At 42.5% G+C, this 12126-nt stretch overlaps 1 protein-coding gene across 3 annotated transcripts; it reads right to left on the bottom strand.

The window, feature by feature from the left end:
• Positions 1-3155: 3155 nt before the first annotated feature.
• LOC109199204 (ryanodine receptor 2) lies at positions 3156-11676 on the bottom strand. Of its 3 annotated transcripts, none has more exons than XM_025909549.1 (5): positions 11628-11676; positions 11139-11218; positions 6634-6710; positions 4574-4647; positions 3156-3528 (listed from the first exon to the last, which is right to left on the bottom strand). In XM_025909549.1, exons 1-5 carry the CDS (start codon positions 11656-11658, stop codon positions 3284-3286), a joined length of 507 nt encoding a protein of 168 aa, XP_025765334.1. In that variant the 5' UTR covers positions 11659-11676; the 3' UTR covers positions 3156-3283. The 3 variants fall into 3 exon arrangements, with proteins under 3 accessions (XP_025765334.1, XP_019210082.1, XP_019210081.1); XM_019354537.2 differs by lacking the exon at positions 3156-3528 and adding an exon at positions 3700-3787; XM_019354536.2 differs by lacking the exon at positions 3156-3528 and having other exon boundaries at positions 4274-4647.
• Positions 11677-12126: the final 450 nt, after the last annotated feature.

Genomic DNA, 12126 nt, shown 5'->3' with positions numbered 1-12126 from the left:
AGTGTTCCTTTAACTTTAAGCAGTGCATAATATACATATATAATAATTGAGTGTCTCTGTGTGTTAGTCATCAAGAAGAAAGTAATCCCTTTCAATTTGAAGGCTTTATATAATTAGGTCATAAAAAAAACACTTATCAGGTCTTAAAATGAGTGAAATCCATCTTAAGATGAACAACACACAAGACGTACTGTTTCATTATTTACATTGTGCTTGTACATTGGTTTTGGCTGGTGGAGGAGAGTGTTGTTTCTCTGTGCCTTCAGGTCAGGAAATGGGTTCTGTCATTTGGGGCATAAACACAAACAACAGTTCAGAGTACCCAGCCTTCTTGGAGTCACTGGGTGGGTGCTTCATCTGGTGACTCAGATGTCCTACTGGGAAACTTCAATGATCAGATCCACTGGTCCATGATTGATTTGAGACCCTATCATCAGATCTGTGGCTGTATGTTCTGGAAAATCAGGTGAAGTGAGGAACTGAGCTGTCAACTGATCATCACCTGGCGGTGGGTTTAATCAGGTGGCGGCGAACGATGCTGGACAGAATTGTGAAGGTGTACTGAAAACACCTGCCAGAAGCCCTGGTTCATGAGATCTTCGACTCTCACCTTCAGCCTTCCGAGGGACGATGGAATGTTGTTGGAGGTTGTTGGGGGTTGCTCAACAACCTCCATTGTTCAGCATGCTGAAAGGAGCAAGGTGGTTGGTACCTGTCATGATGTTAATCCCCAAACCAGATGGTGGGTGCTGGAGGTGAAGAGAGCGATCAAGCTGAAGAAGTCCTACAGGCTTGTGTAGCCTTAGGGACTTTGGAAGCAGCTGACAGGTACCAGCAGAGCCACATACCTTTCAGCTGCTTTTGTGCTCGGGTGATAGATGAAGCAAAATCTTATGTGTGGAGGAGTTCAGTGAGGCCATGGAAAAAGACTGCCTCAAAGTGGTCAGGAATCCTGAGTTCCTAAAGGCCCTGAGTTGTCCTGGTTGACGCATTGCATGGAAATCTGCAGAGGTGCCCCTGGGGCTTTAAGAAGGTGGGCTAGAGTGTGTACTTCAACCACAGGGGATCACACTCCTCAGCCTCACTGGGAAGGTCTATAGTAGTGTAGAGGAAAGTTCATCATTTAGTCAAACCTCGGATACAGGAGGAACAGTGCTGTTTTCGTACTGGTCGTGGAACCCTGGACCAGCTCTTCATCCTCCTACGGATATTTCAGAGTGCGTGGGAGTTTGCCCAGCCAGTCTACATTTCTTTTGTGAACTTACTGGTCGATCTATATCCCTACCCTCACCTATGATCATGAGCTATGGGCAGTGACTATAAGAAGGAGATCACGGATATACAGTGGTGTGAAAAACTGTTTGCCCCCTTCCTGAGCTCCTATTTTTTATATGTTTTTCACATTTAGATGTTTCAGATTATCAACCCCAGACTATTTTCCCCAAGGTCTTGGAATCATCAAGATGTTTTCAGGCAAAACTGAGACAAGCCTTTATGTTCCTTTTACCAGCAGTGGTTTTTGTCTTGGAACTCTGCCATGCAGGCCATTTTTGCCCAGTCTCTTTCTCACCACGGAGTCATGAACATTAACTGAGGCAAGTGAGGCCTACAGCTCTTTGGATATTGTTCTGAGGTCTTTGTCACCTCTTAGATGAGTTTTTAAGGAGTGGATGTTCATATAGTACAAACAAATTCAGGCACAAAAAATTCATGAATCACTGATTTCTGAATACACACTGTTGTAAATGAGGCTAAATGTTTTTAAGACATGCAAGACCAAACTGGAGATATCAGTCCATAATGCACATCTGGCGAAACCAAACAACATCTCGACACAAACGCTTCATACCAACTACTAAAGGCACAGCGGTGAAGGGGCTTGTTTAGCAGCCACAGGACCAGCGCACCTTGCAGACAACATGAACTCCTCTGTATACCACTACTCTCGAGTCAAATATTTGGGAGGCCTTCTGTTTGACAGCCCAAACAGGGCCAATGTAACAGGTTAATGAGTAAAGTACATTAGCAAATCTTCAAGAGAACAGCTAAAAAACAAAACTATCATGGTTTTGCAATGGCCGAGTCAAAGTCCAGAATCCATTCTGATTGAAATGCCGTGGCAGGACCTTCCTGCTTATTTCTTGTCAGTTATTGCAGATCTAATAATCACATGCTGCTTCTGCATTTTGTCTTACAGTTTGTTAAATAAATGACATCATTCAGTATGTCATGTGATGTCCATCTGAGGTTGTATTTAAATATTTTTAGAACCTGATAAGGACAATTATGATCTTTGCATTCAAAGGGGCGTACTTTCTTTTCAACAACTATATACATGTAACCTTTTAAAAATATTATATCAGAACTTTGAGGTGAAAAAAATATGTAAGAGACTTGAAAGGTTTGTTTACCATGTGTCTAAAATGAAATTAACCCTATCCCTAATTGCTGGGTGACCTGGTGAATGTTAATGTTTAAAACCCAAACTGGAAAGCTGCAGACCAAAGCAGGAGCTGAACGATGCTTTAACACATGTTGAGCTGAAAGCTGCAGCACTGTTTGTGTTAAATTACTGATAACAGTCTGTAGGTTTATGATGACCCGTGACACCTTTAACTAGACATACAATACCTTATTCTAAAATCTTAATGTGTGCATTAAGATAGAGGTCTAGTCTACAATTTCATTTGGTATCTGGTCAGACATAGTCAATCTATTCATTGCAGCCCTGAATGCCAGAAACAGACAGAAATTGTGGCTGAGAACACAGAGGGGAGTTGTACAATTCACAACAATTAACAACCAGCACGATACAATCTCCAGTACTGAGACACAACAATCAGCTGACATAAGTTTAACTGTAAGATTCGGGGGTGTGGGTGGCAGATGGAGGTGTGCTGTGCTGGGGGGACTACTAGTCATTTTCTAATTTCCACAATGTGCCAGACACTGTACAAATCATGAGGGGAGCCATAGGTCAGCAGGTTGTGGCAGGAAGACTGTGAATCCACCACTTCTGCCTTGTCTTGATTTTCTTTTCTTTTTAAATTTATTTATTTTTTAAAACTCTTCATCATCAAAGTATCATAATGAGTTTGCTTATTGTTAAAAGAATGACAAGATACATTTTACCTTAAAATTACAAGGGGAGTAATACTTATATATCTTCAATACAGATCTTCTACAAAGATCCGTTACAGACCCAGAGGTATTATAAAAAGCACCAAGAAGACTTTGGTAATAACTGGCCACCTCTAGAATGGCTGAAGCAAAAAAAGTTGCTTCAAGCACTGAGCAGGTTGAGAACATTCTTTGGAGGTCCACACTCAGGACCTGGACAGAACTGACACAACATGTGTGTGTGCGTGCGTGCATGTGTGTGTGTGTGCATGTGTGTGTGTGTGTGTGTGTGTGTGTGTGTGCGTGTGTGCATGTGTGTGTGTGTGAGAGAGAGAGAGAGAGCGAGAGAGGCCAACCAACACACAAGAAAATGGCAGAAGGCATAATTACCACGCTCATGAGTGATGACTGAGGGAGGAAAGAAAGTGCAGTAAACCAAAATAAGAACAGGAAACAGGGGGAAGAAAGAACAGAGAAAGAAAGTAAGAAAGAAAGTAAGAAACAAGGAAAAGATTACATATAGGGAAAAGAGCTCTTTTTTTCGTCAATGTGGAATAAAAAAAATATGTATTAAAGAAAACCTAAAATGTATAAAAATATACCACCAGAACCTTTTTTATTTGTTTTTGTCATCAATAATATGCATTTACAGTACTATGTAAAAGTCCTGAGGGACAAAGACAGGCAAAAACAGTTTGTACAGTGTTAATCAGTTTGAAAGTCAATATTTGGTATGACTTTTAGTCTTCAACGTAGCCTGAAATCTAGCTTTCTTATCATTTCTTAAAGTAGTCTTCAGGGATAGGCGCACTGTACAAGGTGAAACACTGTATAAAACACTGCCAGTAACACTAATATACATTTTTATATTTAGATAATCAAATTATAATTTTTAATGTGTTGACTACTATATTACTAATCAAACTAAGAGGAATACTGTACTTTTTTCATGGAGTTGGAAAGAGTGGTGACATATTTTTATGGTTTGAAAAGTCTTTGTAATGTTTACAAACAAGAGATGTACAAGACAAATCATCAGCACACTTGTACATCAGAAAATCATACTTGATAATGCACGTGAACCAGCAACACTGAATTACCACCTCATTTACACAGGAAAAAACCAAAAACCTTTTATTGATTATAACGAGCAATGTGAAAAATAAATGGTGGCTCTCTACAATCTTAGTGTTTCTACAGTGTTGAAGGTTATTTCAGAATATTGTGTTGTTTTAAAAGCAGCTTTACACTGATCATCATTGGGTTAATTAAATATTTTAACTAGACCTAGATAAGTTAAGTATTTTAATATTAACATTCTCTATGCTTTCAATAAATAGAAAGTTAAGGTCATCAACTCCATCCCGGAAAAAGAAATGTTTGATAATGTTTGGTTTTTGTAAATGTATTTTTTCAAAATTAGTCCAAAAGGTATAAACACAGGGAATCTTACCTGATCCTTCCTCTGTCACCATTCCCAGTCCCTCTGCTTTATTTTGCCTCTCAAATGCATTTAGATCCAGAACACTAAAACAAAGACAAATATAGTGTGAATCACTACATCCATCACATTTCTGCTCTATTCGTGTTCTTGCCTTGCCCTTGTTTGATGAGTGTTTTCCTTTTCCGTGGATTTATCCCATATGTGCAAGTCTCTGACCAGCAGTTTTATTCCTGGTTTATGTTGAATATTGGTCTCTCATGTGGTTTTCAATGTTTTTATTTCATTGTTGTCTTGAATGCCCCATTGTCCATCTCCTTTATGTGTGTATGGTCTGTACATTTGCTGAGTCAGGCTGACATACACTCTTCCAAAATTGACATCTGGTTTATTTGAGTTGTTTGGTGGCTTTTTTTTCTCTCTGCTACAACTGTGCCTTTTACTACCTTCCTAATAATACTGTCAGCAAATAGAACCAAGTAAAACTTTTGTAGCCAAAATGACAACAACCTCAACATATAAATAAGCATTGAGCTCTTGATATCTTCTTTATTGTGATGGTCTTTTACTATTACAAAGCTTCTTTGTTAGCTAAAATGCTTAAGATCCAATTAAATTATTGAAATATTTTACATATTGTTGTCTGAATTTTAAACTATTCAGTGCAAAATTGTACTAAAATTCATTGCTGGATCAATGGTGATGATATTTTCAGAGAAACAACAATAATTTAAACCCTGCTAAAAGAGTTTGTACAGTTTGCCATTTCCTTGAAAAACTTACAAAAGTGCTGAGCACACAAAGTTGCCCGCTAGATTAGATTAGATTCATAACATTGCACAAAGTACAACCAAATTTGCAGAAGGTGCTGGCAAATATAACAGAAATAATGATATGAAATATAACACACAACAGTACAAGAGAACACAATAACTAGAATTTAATACAATATGAATTACTGCACTACGGTAGAGTGAAGCATGTACTTGTAATGCAAAGGTAACTACTGTTTTGCTGGTCAGTCAGTCAAGATAAGTGTTTGGCAGAGTTCAGTTCTAGTATGGTTCTGGAACAGAAACAGTTCATAAATCTGTTTGTTCATGATTACAGGGACCTGAATGGTCTGCCAAAGTGCAGTAACTTCAACAGGTAATGTGCAAAATGGAATCATGTTTTCTTCTCTGCTAAGGCAGTGAGAGCTAAAAGTTCCCCCAAAGAGGCGAGTTTAGAGTACAGCTAGTTTCTGGGAAGACTTTAAGATCCTCTGAAGGGATTTTCTGTCTGCTACTTAGCTGTCAGCACATCTTACAGAGATGCAGAATGGCAATGAAGGGGGAGTTTCTCAAGAAGTGTAATCTCTGCAGTGCCTTGATAAGTGCTTTCTCTGGACCAGTAGTGATTCTCTAAAGCTTGTATACCAAGAAACTTGAAGACAGGAACTTTTGCCACACAGTCTCCATCAATGTGTATTTGGTTATGATATTTGTTGTGCCTCCAGTAATCTATCATGAGTTCTTTGGTTTTGGTAGAGCTAAGGGTTGTTCTCTGTATCCATCCTGGGGCTTCATCTACAAAGGCTGTCACATGTTCTTCTGAGATGTGCCAACCACAGTCTTCTCATCATCAAACTTAGTTGTAATGTGGAAAATTGATTGGGATGCAGAGGGTAGAGAGGATGTAAAAGGAGGTTCAACACACAGCTTAATAATGCTGGTGTTCAATGTGACAGTGAAAGAGAAGCAGGGGCCTAATCTAACCATCTGGACGCGATTAGTCAGAAGGTCACTGACCCAGTGGTAGACAGGTGTGAAAGTTGTAAGCCAGTAGGTTTGGTGACCAGATCGACAGTAGTGAAAGCTGAATCTAAGTTTACAAAGAGTATCCTTACATATCTTCACTACTGCTCAAGATGGCATAACACAGTATAGAAGGCAGTGGAGATGTCTTGGTGCATGGAAAACTACTTGTATCACATCTCTCTTTTTTTCACATAACACAACAAAGAGTTAGACCCTCTACATTATGACAACAAATACTTACTTCAGCCCTGAAATAGGAAATCTTATTTATACCTGCATGACTGCATGAGACCAGCCAGACTCTGAAAGAAGCCCACGTCCTTCTTGTCCTTCAAATAATCTAACATTTTCTGTTAAAGATGACACAGTGAAAGCACAATAAGATACTGGAGTTTACTCAGATTTGACAAAAACAGTCTACATCTGTCATTAAAATAAAAATACTGGTGGTGGTACCCCTCAGCCTCCTAGTAGATACACCTACAGTATGTATTTCAAAATCCTACATCCCTTCTTCTCAAGTTATCGGATTCGCAAGGTTTTCCAAAACTTGATCTCTGACTTCTAACTTTGAGGTCAACTTGTCCGAGATTTTTACTACTCCTATGTTATCAGTGTCAAAGTCCTGGATGACTTACTTCTCAAATTATCACATTCATAAGACTCTCAGAAAACTTGACCTCTAACCTTGACCTTCAGGTCAAGGTCAATGAGGTTCAGACTCGTATGAGATTTTTAGTAGATCTGTGTGGAAGGGTGGGGTCTGTGGCTCAGTTGCAGGGGAGGGGTGGTGCAGTTGGTTTAGAGGGCAGTGTGATGGGAGGCTGGCCAACAGAGTTGGAGATCATCAGGGAGGCCCAGATGGCAGCACTTAGCCTTCTGGTTGTAGCAAAAACTTACTTTCCTGATGTCCATTGAGTGATCCTAGACCTGCTTCACCACCCTAAGACCACTCCTGTTGGTTCTGGATGGAGCTGAGGGATTGGCCATTTGCCTATGCCAGGTGGCTCCATAAGGCGGTGGCCAGGTGCCTGCAGACTGGCCCAATGAAGGGGAAAGGCTGCTGAATATGCTAACATTGGAGAAGTTCACGAGGTGGCTCACAGTGGGAAAAGTGGAATGGGGTCCATTTTCATGTGATACTGGCTGAGGATCACCTGGCGCCGCAGGAGCTGGTGTGGCAGCCGCAGCTGGCAGCAAGTTGGCTTGTCCGGGCCCGGAGGAGGAGGCCCCGTGAGGTCCCACTGTAGCCAGCAGCTGTAGTGCACTGGCTGCCAACATTTAATGACACCAACATTTAATGACACCAACATTTAATGACACCAACATGTAATGACGCTTCTCCCTGTGTGGGTTCTCTTGCTTCCCTCAACGAGAGCAGCACATTTGTTGGGGTAGGAGTGCTGGAGTTGCGGCTGGGACATGTCCACTGGGAGTGCCCGCTGATGGAGATGGGGCGAGTGTTCCATGTCACTGGCCCTCCAGCAACTTCCTCTGGTCCAGGAGTATACAGTACTCTGGTAAGGTGCCAAGTGAGTACAGACTCAAGTTATCGGATTCGCAAGGTTTGGTGGACTCGGGCTCCACGCAGGCACACCCAGTTGATGGTGCAGAAAAGCCACTGAGAAATGATCTTACAGGCAGCTCATTATAACCCAATTACTGGTCACATGCAATAGAAAAGGGAACAAATCATGGCCTGTTTTTTTTTTTTTTTGGCATTTGAGGGGATGTGCGCCTATGGTGTGCATCCAGCCCAGGATACCAGCTATCGAACCAGCCGGCCATTCCAAGAGAGCTGTTGTACTCATTACCACTAATGGAGGGTCCATTTAAGCGCATTGGCATGGATCTCATCTGGCCATTTCACCATAGTGCATGAGGATATCACTTTGTATTACTTTTGGTGGATTATGCAACAGATATTCTGAAGTAGTGGCATCCTGAAAGAGATACTGATTGACCAGGGCTTCATGTCTTGTACACTAAGAGAACTGTTTAATTACTGTCCATCAAATATGTCTGGCCAAGAATCCATCACCCTCAGAATGACGGGTTGGTAGAGCGGTTGAACTAGACTGGAAATTCTATAATTTTTAAGTGTATTCATTAGGATGAGCGAAATAGAAATTGCAGGCTAGACTCTCATCTTTTGCAGTCTGGGAGGATCCCTGGGCCTTCACAGAATTTTCTCTTTTTCAGTTACTGTTCAGCAGGAAGTCGTGGGGGTGTTGGACCTAATTAAGGAAAAGTGGAAGGATGTGGAAGGAAGTGGAGGTCCAAACCTGGCAAAGAATGAAATGTTCTGGACCTGACAGCAGAGCTACACCTGTTGGGAAGGTTAAGACAAGAAAATCTGATCCAGGCCCAGGAACATCAGCAGCAGAAGGGGCGATTGTGGCTCAAGAGTTGGGAGTTCGCCTTGTAATCGGAAGGTTGCCGGTTCGAGCCCCGGCTTGGACAGTCTCGGTCGTTGTGTCCTTGGGCAAGACACTTCACCCATTGGTCAGAGGGCCCGGTGGCGCCACTGACAGAACCTTGCCTCTGTCAGTGCACCCCAGGGCGGCTGTGGCTACAATGTAGCTTGCCATCACCAGTGTGTGAATGGGTGGATGACTGAATGTGTAAAGTGCTTTGGGGTCCTTAGGGACTAATAAAGCGCTATACAAATACAGACCATTTACCTGTACAATTGGGGAGCTTGGCTGAGATAATTTTCACTGGGAGTTAAAGTACTTGTATTGCTCCCTTTATCCATCTCAAAATTACCTGCCAAGCGGCAAGAACTATTGGTCACAGAGTGAGTGTGGGATGTTGACTATGAAAAGGTGCAGTCGGACAGGGTTGCAGGCTCTCCCCTGCATGGTCACACCACTCTCACAGAGTACCATTTTGAGATGTGCATTGGGGTCTCAGTGCATTCACACCCTTATAGATTGCCTAAGCAGAAAAGACAAATTATTCAGAAAGAATTGGCTGTTATCCTGGAGATAGAAGAGTCACAAAACATCTGGTGTAGCCCCATAGTTTTTGTGGTGTAGAAAGCTGGGTCTATATTGTTCTGCGTGGACTACCACAAGGTGAAGGAGGTGTCACAGTTTGACACTTACCCCATGCCTCAGGTACAAGCTTATGGATTGGTTAGGTACTGCTCGTTTTATCATTATGCTGGATTTAATCAAGAGCTACTGGCAGACTTGTCTCTGGACAAAAAAAATGGCCTTCTCCAGTCCATACAGATTGTACCAAATGGTCACACTTCCATTTGGCTTGTTCAGAGCCCCAGCCACTTTCCAGCACTTCACAGACAGGATGCTGTCCACATGCTGCATACGCCACTGCCTAGCTGGATGATCATCCATGGATCCATGGACCATCCATGGTGACATCGAATCATATGCAGCAGGTGGCCTGCAGCCCTGGAGTCCCTGGGGCAGGCAGGGCACACGGCCAACATGAAGAAGTGTGCGGTTGGACAGAGGGAGGTACAGTATCTGGGGTACCACCTGGGAGGCAGGCAGTTGCATTCTCAAATGGAGAAAACTACAACCACTGCAAGCTGCCCGCATCTCGGGGCCAAAAAGGAGGTGAAGCGGTTGCTGGGGCTGACTGGTTACTATCATTGGTTCATCTCAACATTTGCGGAGGTCACCAGTCCCTTGACTGATCTCCCCTAAAAGGGTGAACCAGATCTTGTCCAGTGGACGGAGCAGTGCCAGACAGTGTAAGGTAATGAAGGCTCTGACGCACCGGACTTTTTCTTCCCTTGTGTTCTGCAGACTGACACGTTGAGCAGAGGGCTGGGGGATGTTTCATCCCAGCAAGTAAGAGGGATCGACCATCGCGCTGTCTACATCAGTTGGAAACTCTCAGAACAAGAAACCAGGTAGAGCATGGCAGTGCCTGGCGATCCAGTGGGTGGTGGACTCTCTTCGTTATTACCTCCTGGGATGCAGAATTACCTCTGTTCAGATCGTGCCCCGCTGCAGTGGCTCCACCACATGAAAGATGTCAATGCCTAGATCACCCAGTCATATCTGGCTTGCCAGCCTTATAAGTTCAAGGTGATCCACAGGTCAGGGCCCACATAGTCGGGGCTGATTTTCTCTCCAGGGGAATTTGTAGGGCTATGTGGTGGGCCGTGGACTGTGCCTCAGCTGCGGGGAGGGGTGGTGCAGTGGGTTCAGGGGGCAGTGCCAGGACCTAGAGGAGGGACAGGAACTGAGAGCAGATGGCTGCGTATGAGGAGGCACCTTCAGTGAGAAATCTGGTGATAACAACCCGGTAAGGCTAAATTGTAAATAAAGAACAGTGCATCTTAAAACACTGTGTGTCTTGCTGGGCAACATAACACAAAGGTGTGTTGCAGTACACCATAGTATCAATTTCAGCCCTTACGTCGCTGCATTCTCAAGATTTTCATAAAATTTGACCTCTGTACCCCGACCTTGAAGCCAAGGTTACTGAGATTTGAACTCATCTGATATCTTTAATAGATACACCCATGGTGTCAATTTCAAAATTCTATGTTGCATCATTCTCAAGTTCACAAATGTAGGTGTCCACGTCGCCTGTCCACCCAGGGTGATGACAAAACCTTTTACAACTGAGAGGTAAAAATCTATGAGAAAAATTTTAAATTTCAGTGGAATAGATGCATTATATTTCACACGTACCAGTAACCTTGAATATGCTTTGTATAAATAACATTTGAAAATAGATAATATAGCTATAATCCAGCAGTCAATATAAATAACAGTGAAGTAGCGAAGCATTACCTGCTGTACGGTTGAGTTCCCACCATTGAGAATAGCTATGCCCAGTTTCAGAGTAGATGCCACCATGGGACCCATCTCACCTGGAGGAGAGGAACACCCACGTGAAATGACTATCACTAGCATTTGTTAGCTTTTTAAATTTGTTTATAACAAGGCACAATTGAATTCTAACACAAACAAAAACTTTTATTATTTTACTAATATGTTTTGCACAGCATATTTTTAAACCAGAATGTCAGAGAGGTATCAACACATCCTGATTATTATCGGTTACAGTTCACATATTGTTATAATGTGAGAAGTACAGAAAAAAAATCAACTGAAAAATCGAGAAGGCTCCCAAACAGTCATATCCAGAACAAATTACTTTTAACACATCAATGAGTAAGCAGGCATAGGGATTGGACAGCCTGGTTCTATCACAAGGGCCATAATATATTTGCCACCACTGAGTTACAGTAAAGAGTAGGGGCGATAGGCAAGACTTACCTTTACTAGCACTGATGGTTTGGAGCACCATCTCAGCAGCGCCACGGTCGTGCAGCCGAGCCTGCTGATACAACAGCTTCTGCTTCTCCATCTCTTTTTCCTTTGTTAGAAAGGTGACACATATCATTGCAGACCATCTAAAAATGAAACTGCTAAAAACTTGAGGAGACTAGTGGAAGATTCAAGACCGATTGATCACCTACTTCAAAACTCTTCACTTCTCCATCGTCATCCTCTTCATCATGGCAACTCTGAAGGAAGGGAGAAAGGTGAAAAAAAGCATACAAACTACAGACTGATTACTTCGGATAGATATAGCCACATCAGCGACGGGAAGTTCCAAAGCACTGAGGCATCAAACTGAGTATTTTCGGTGTCACCATCTTTGTTTTTTTAAACCAGATGTTACGAATGATGGGGAGGGCCGGTATCTGCTGCTTTGTGCAAAGATGAACAAGATGAAACTTGCCAGAGTTCTACAAATGAACTGCAGAAGGCC

Source organism: Oreochromis niloticus, linkage group LG8 (assembly GCF_001858045.2).
Source record: "Oreochromis niloticus isolate F11D_XX linkage group LG8, O_niloticus_UMD_NMBU, whole genome shotgun sequence".
Lineage (NCBI taxonomy): Eukaryota > Metazoa > Chordata > Actinopteri > Cichliformes > Cichlidae > Oreochromis > Oreochromis niloticus.
The sequence above is the reverse complement of the archived record's forward strand: the minus strand, read 5'-3'. Positions and strand labels throughout refer to the sequence as shown.

Bases quoted from the DNA above. Each gene is read 5' to 3' on its own strand.
- LOC109199204 (XM_025909549.1), bottom strand. From the start codon at position 11,658: ATGGTGCTCCAAACCATCAGTGCTAGTAAAG. The intron at 4,648-6,633 runs GTATAAATAAGA...TCTTTGTTTTAG, and splicing joins GGTCTCATGCAGTCATGCAG to TGTTCTGGATCTAAATGCAT. The intron at 3,529-4,573 runs GTAAGATTCCCT...TTCCTCCCTCAG, and splicing joins GGTGACAGAGGAAGGATCAG to TCATCACTCATGAGCGTGGT.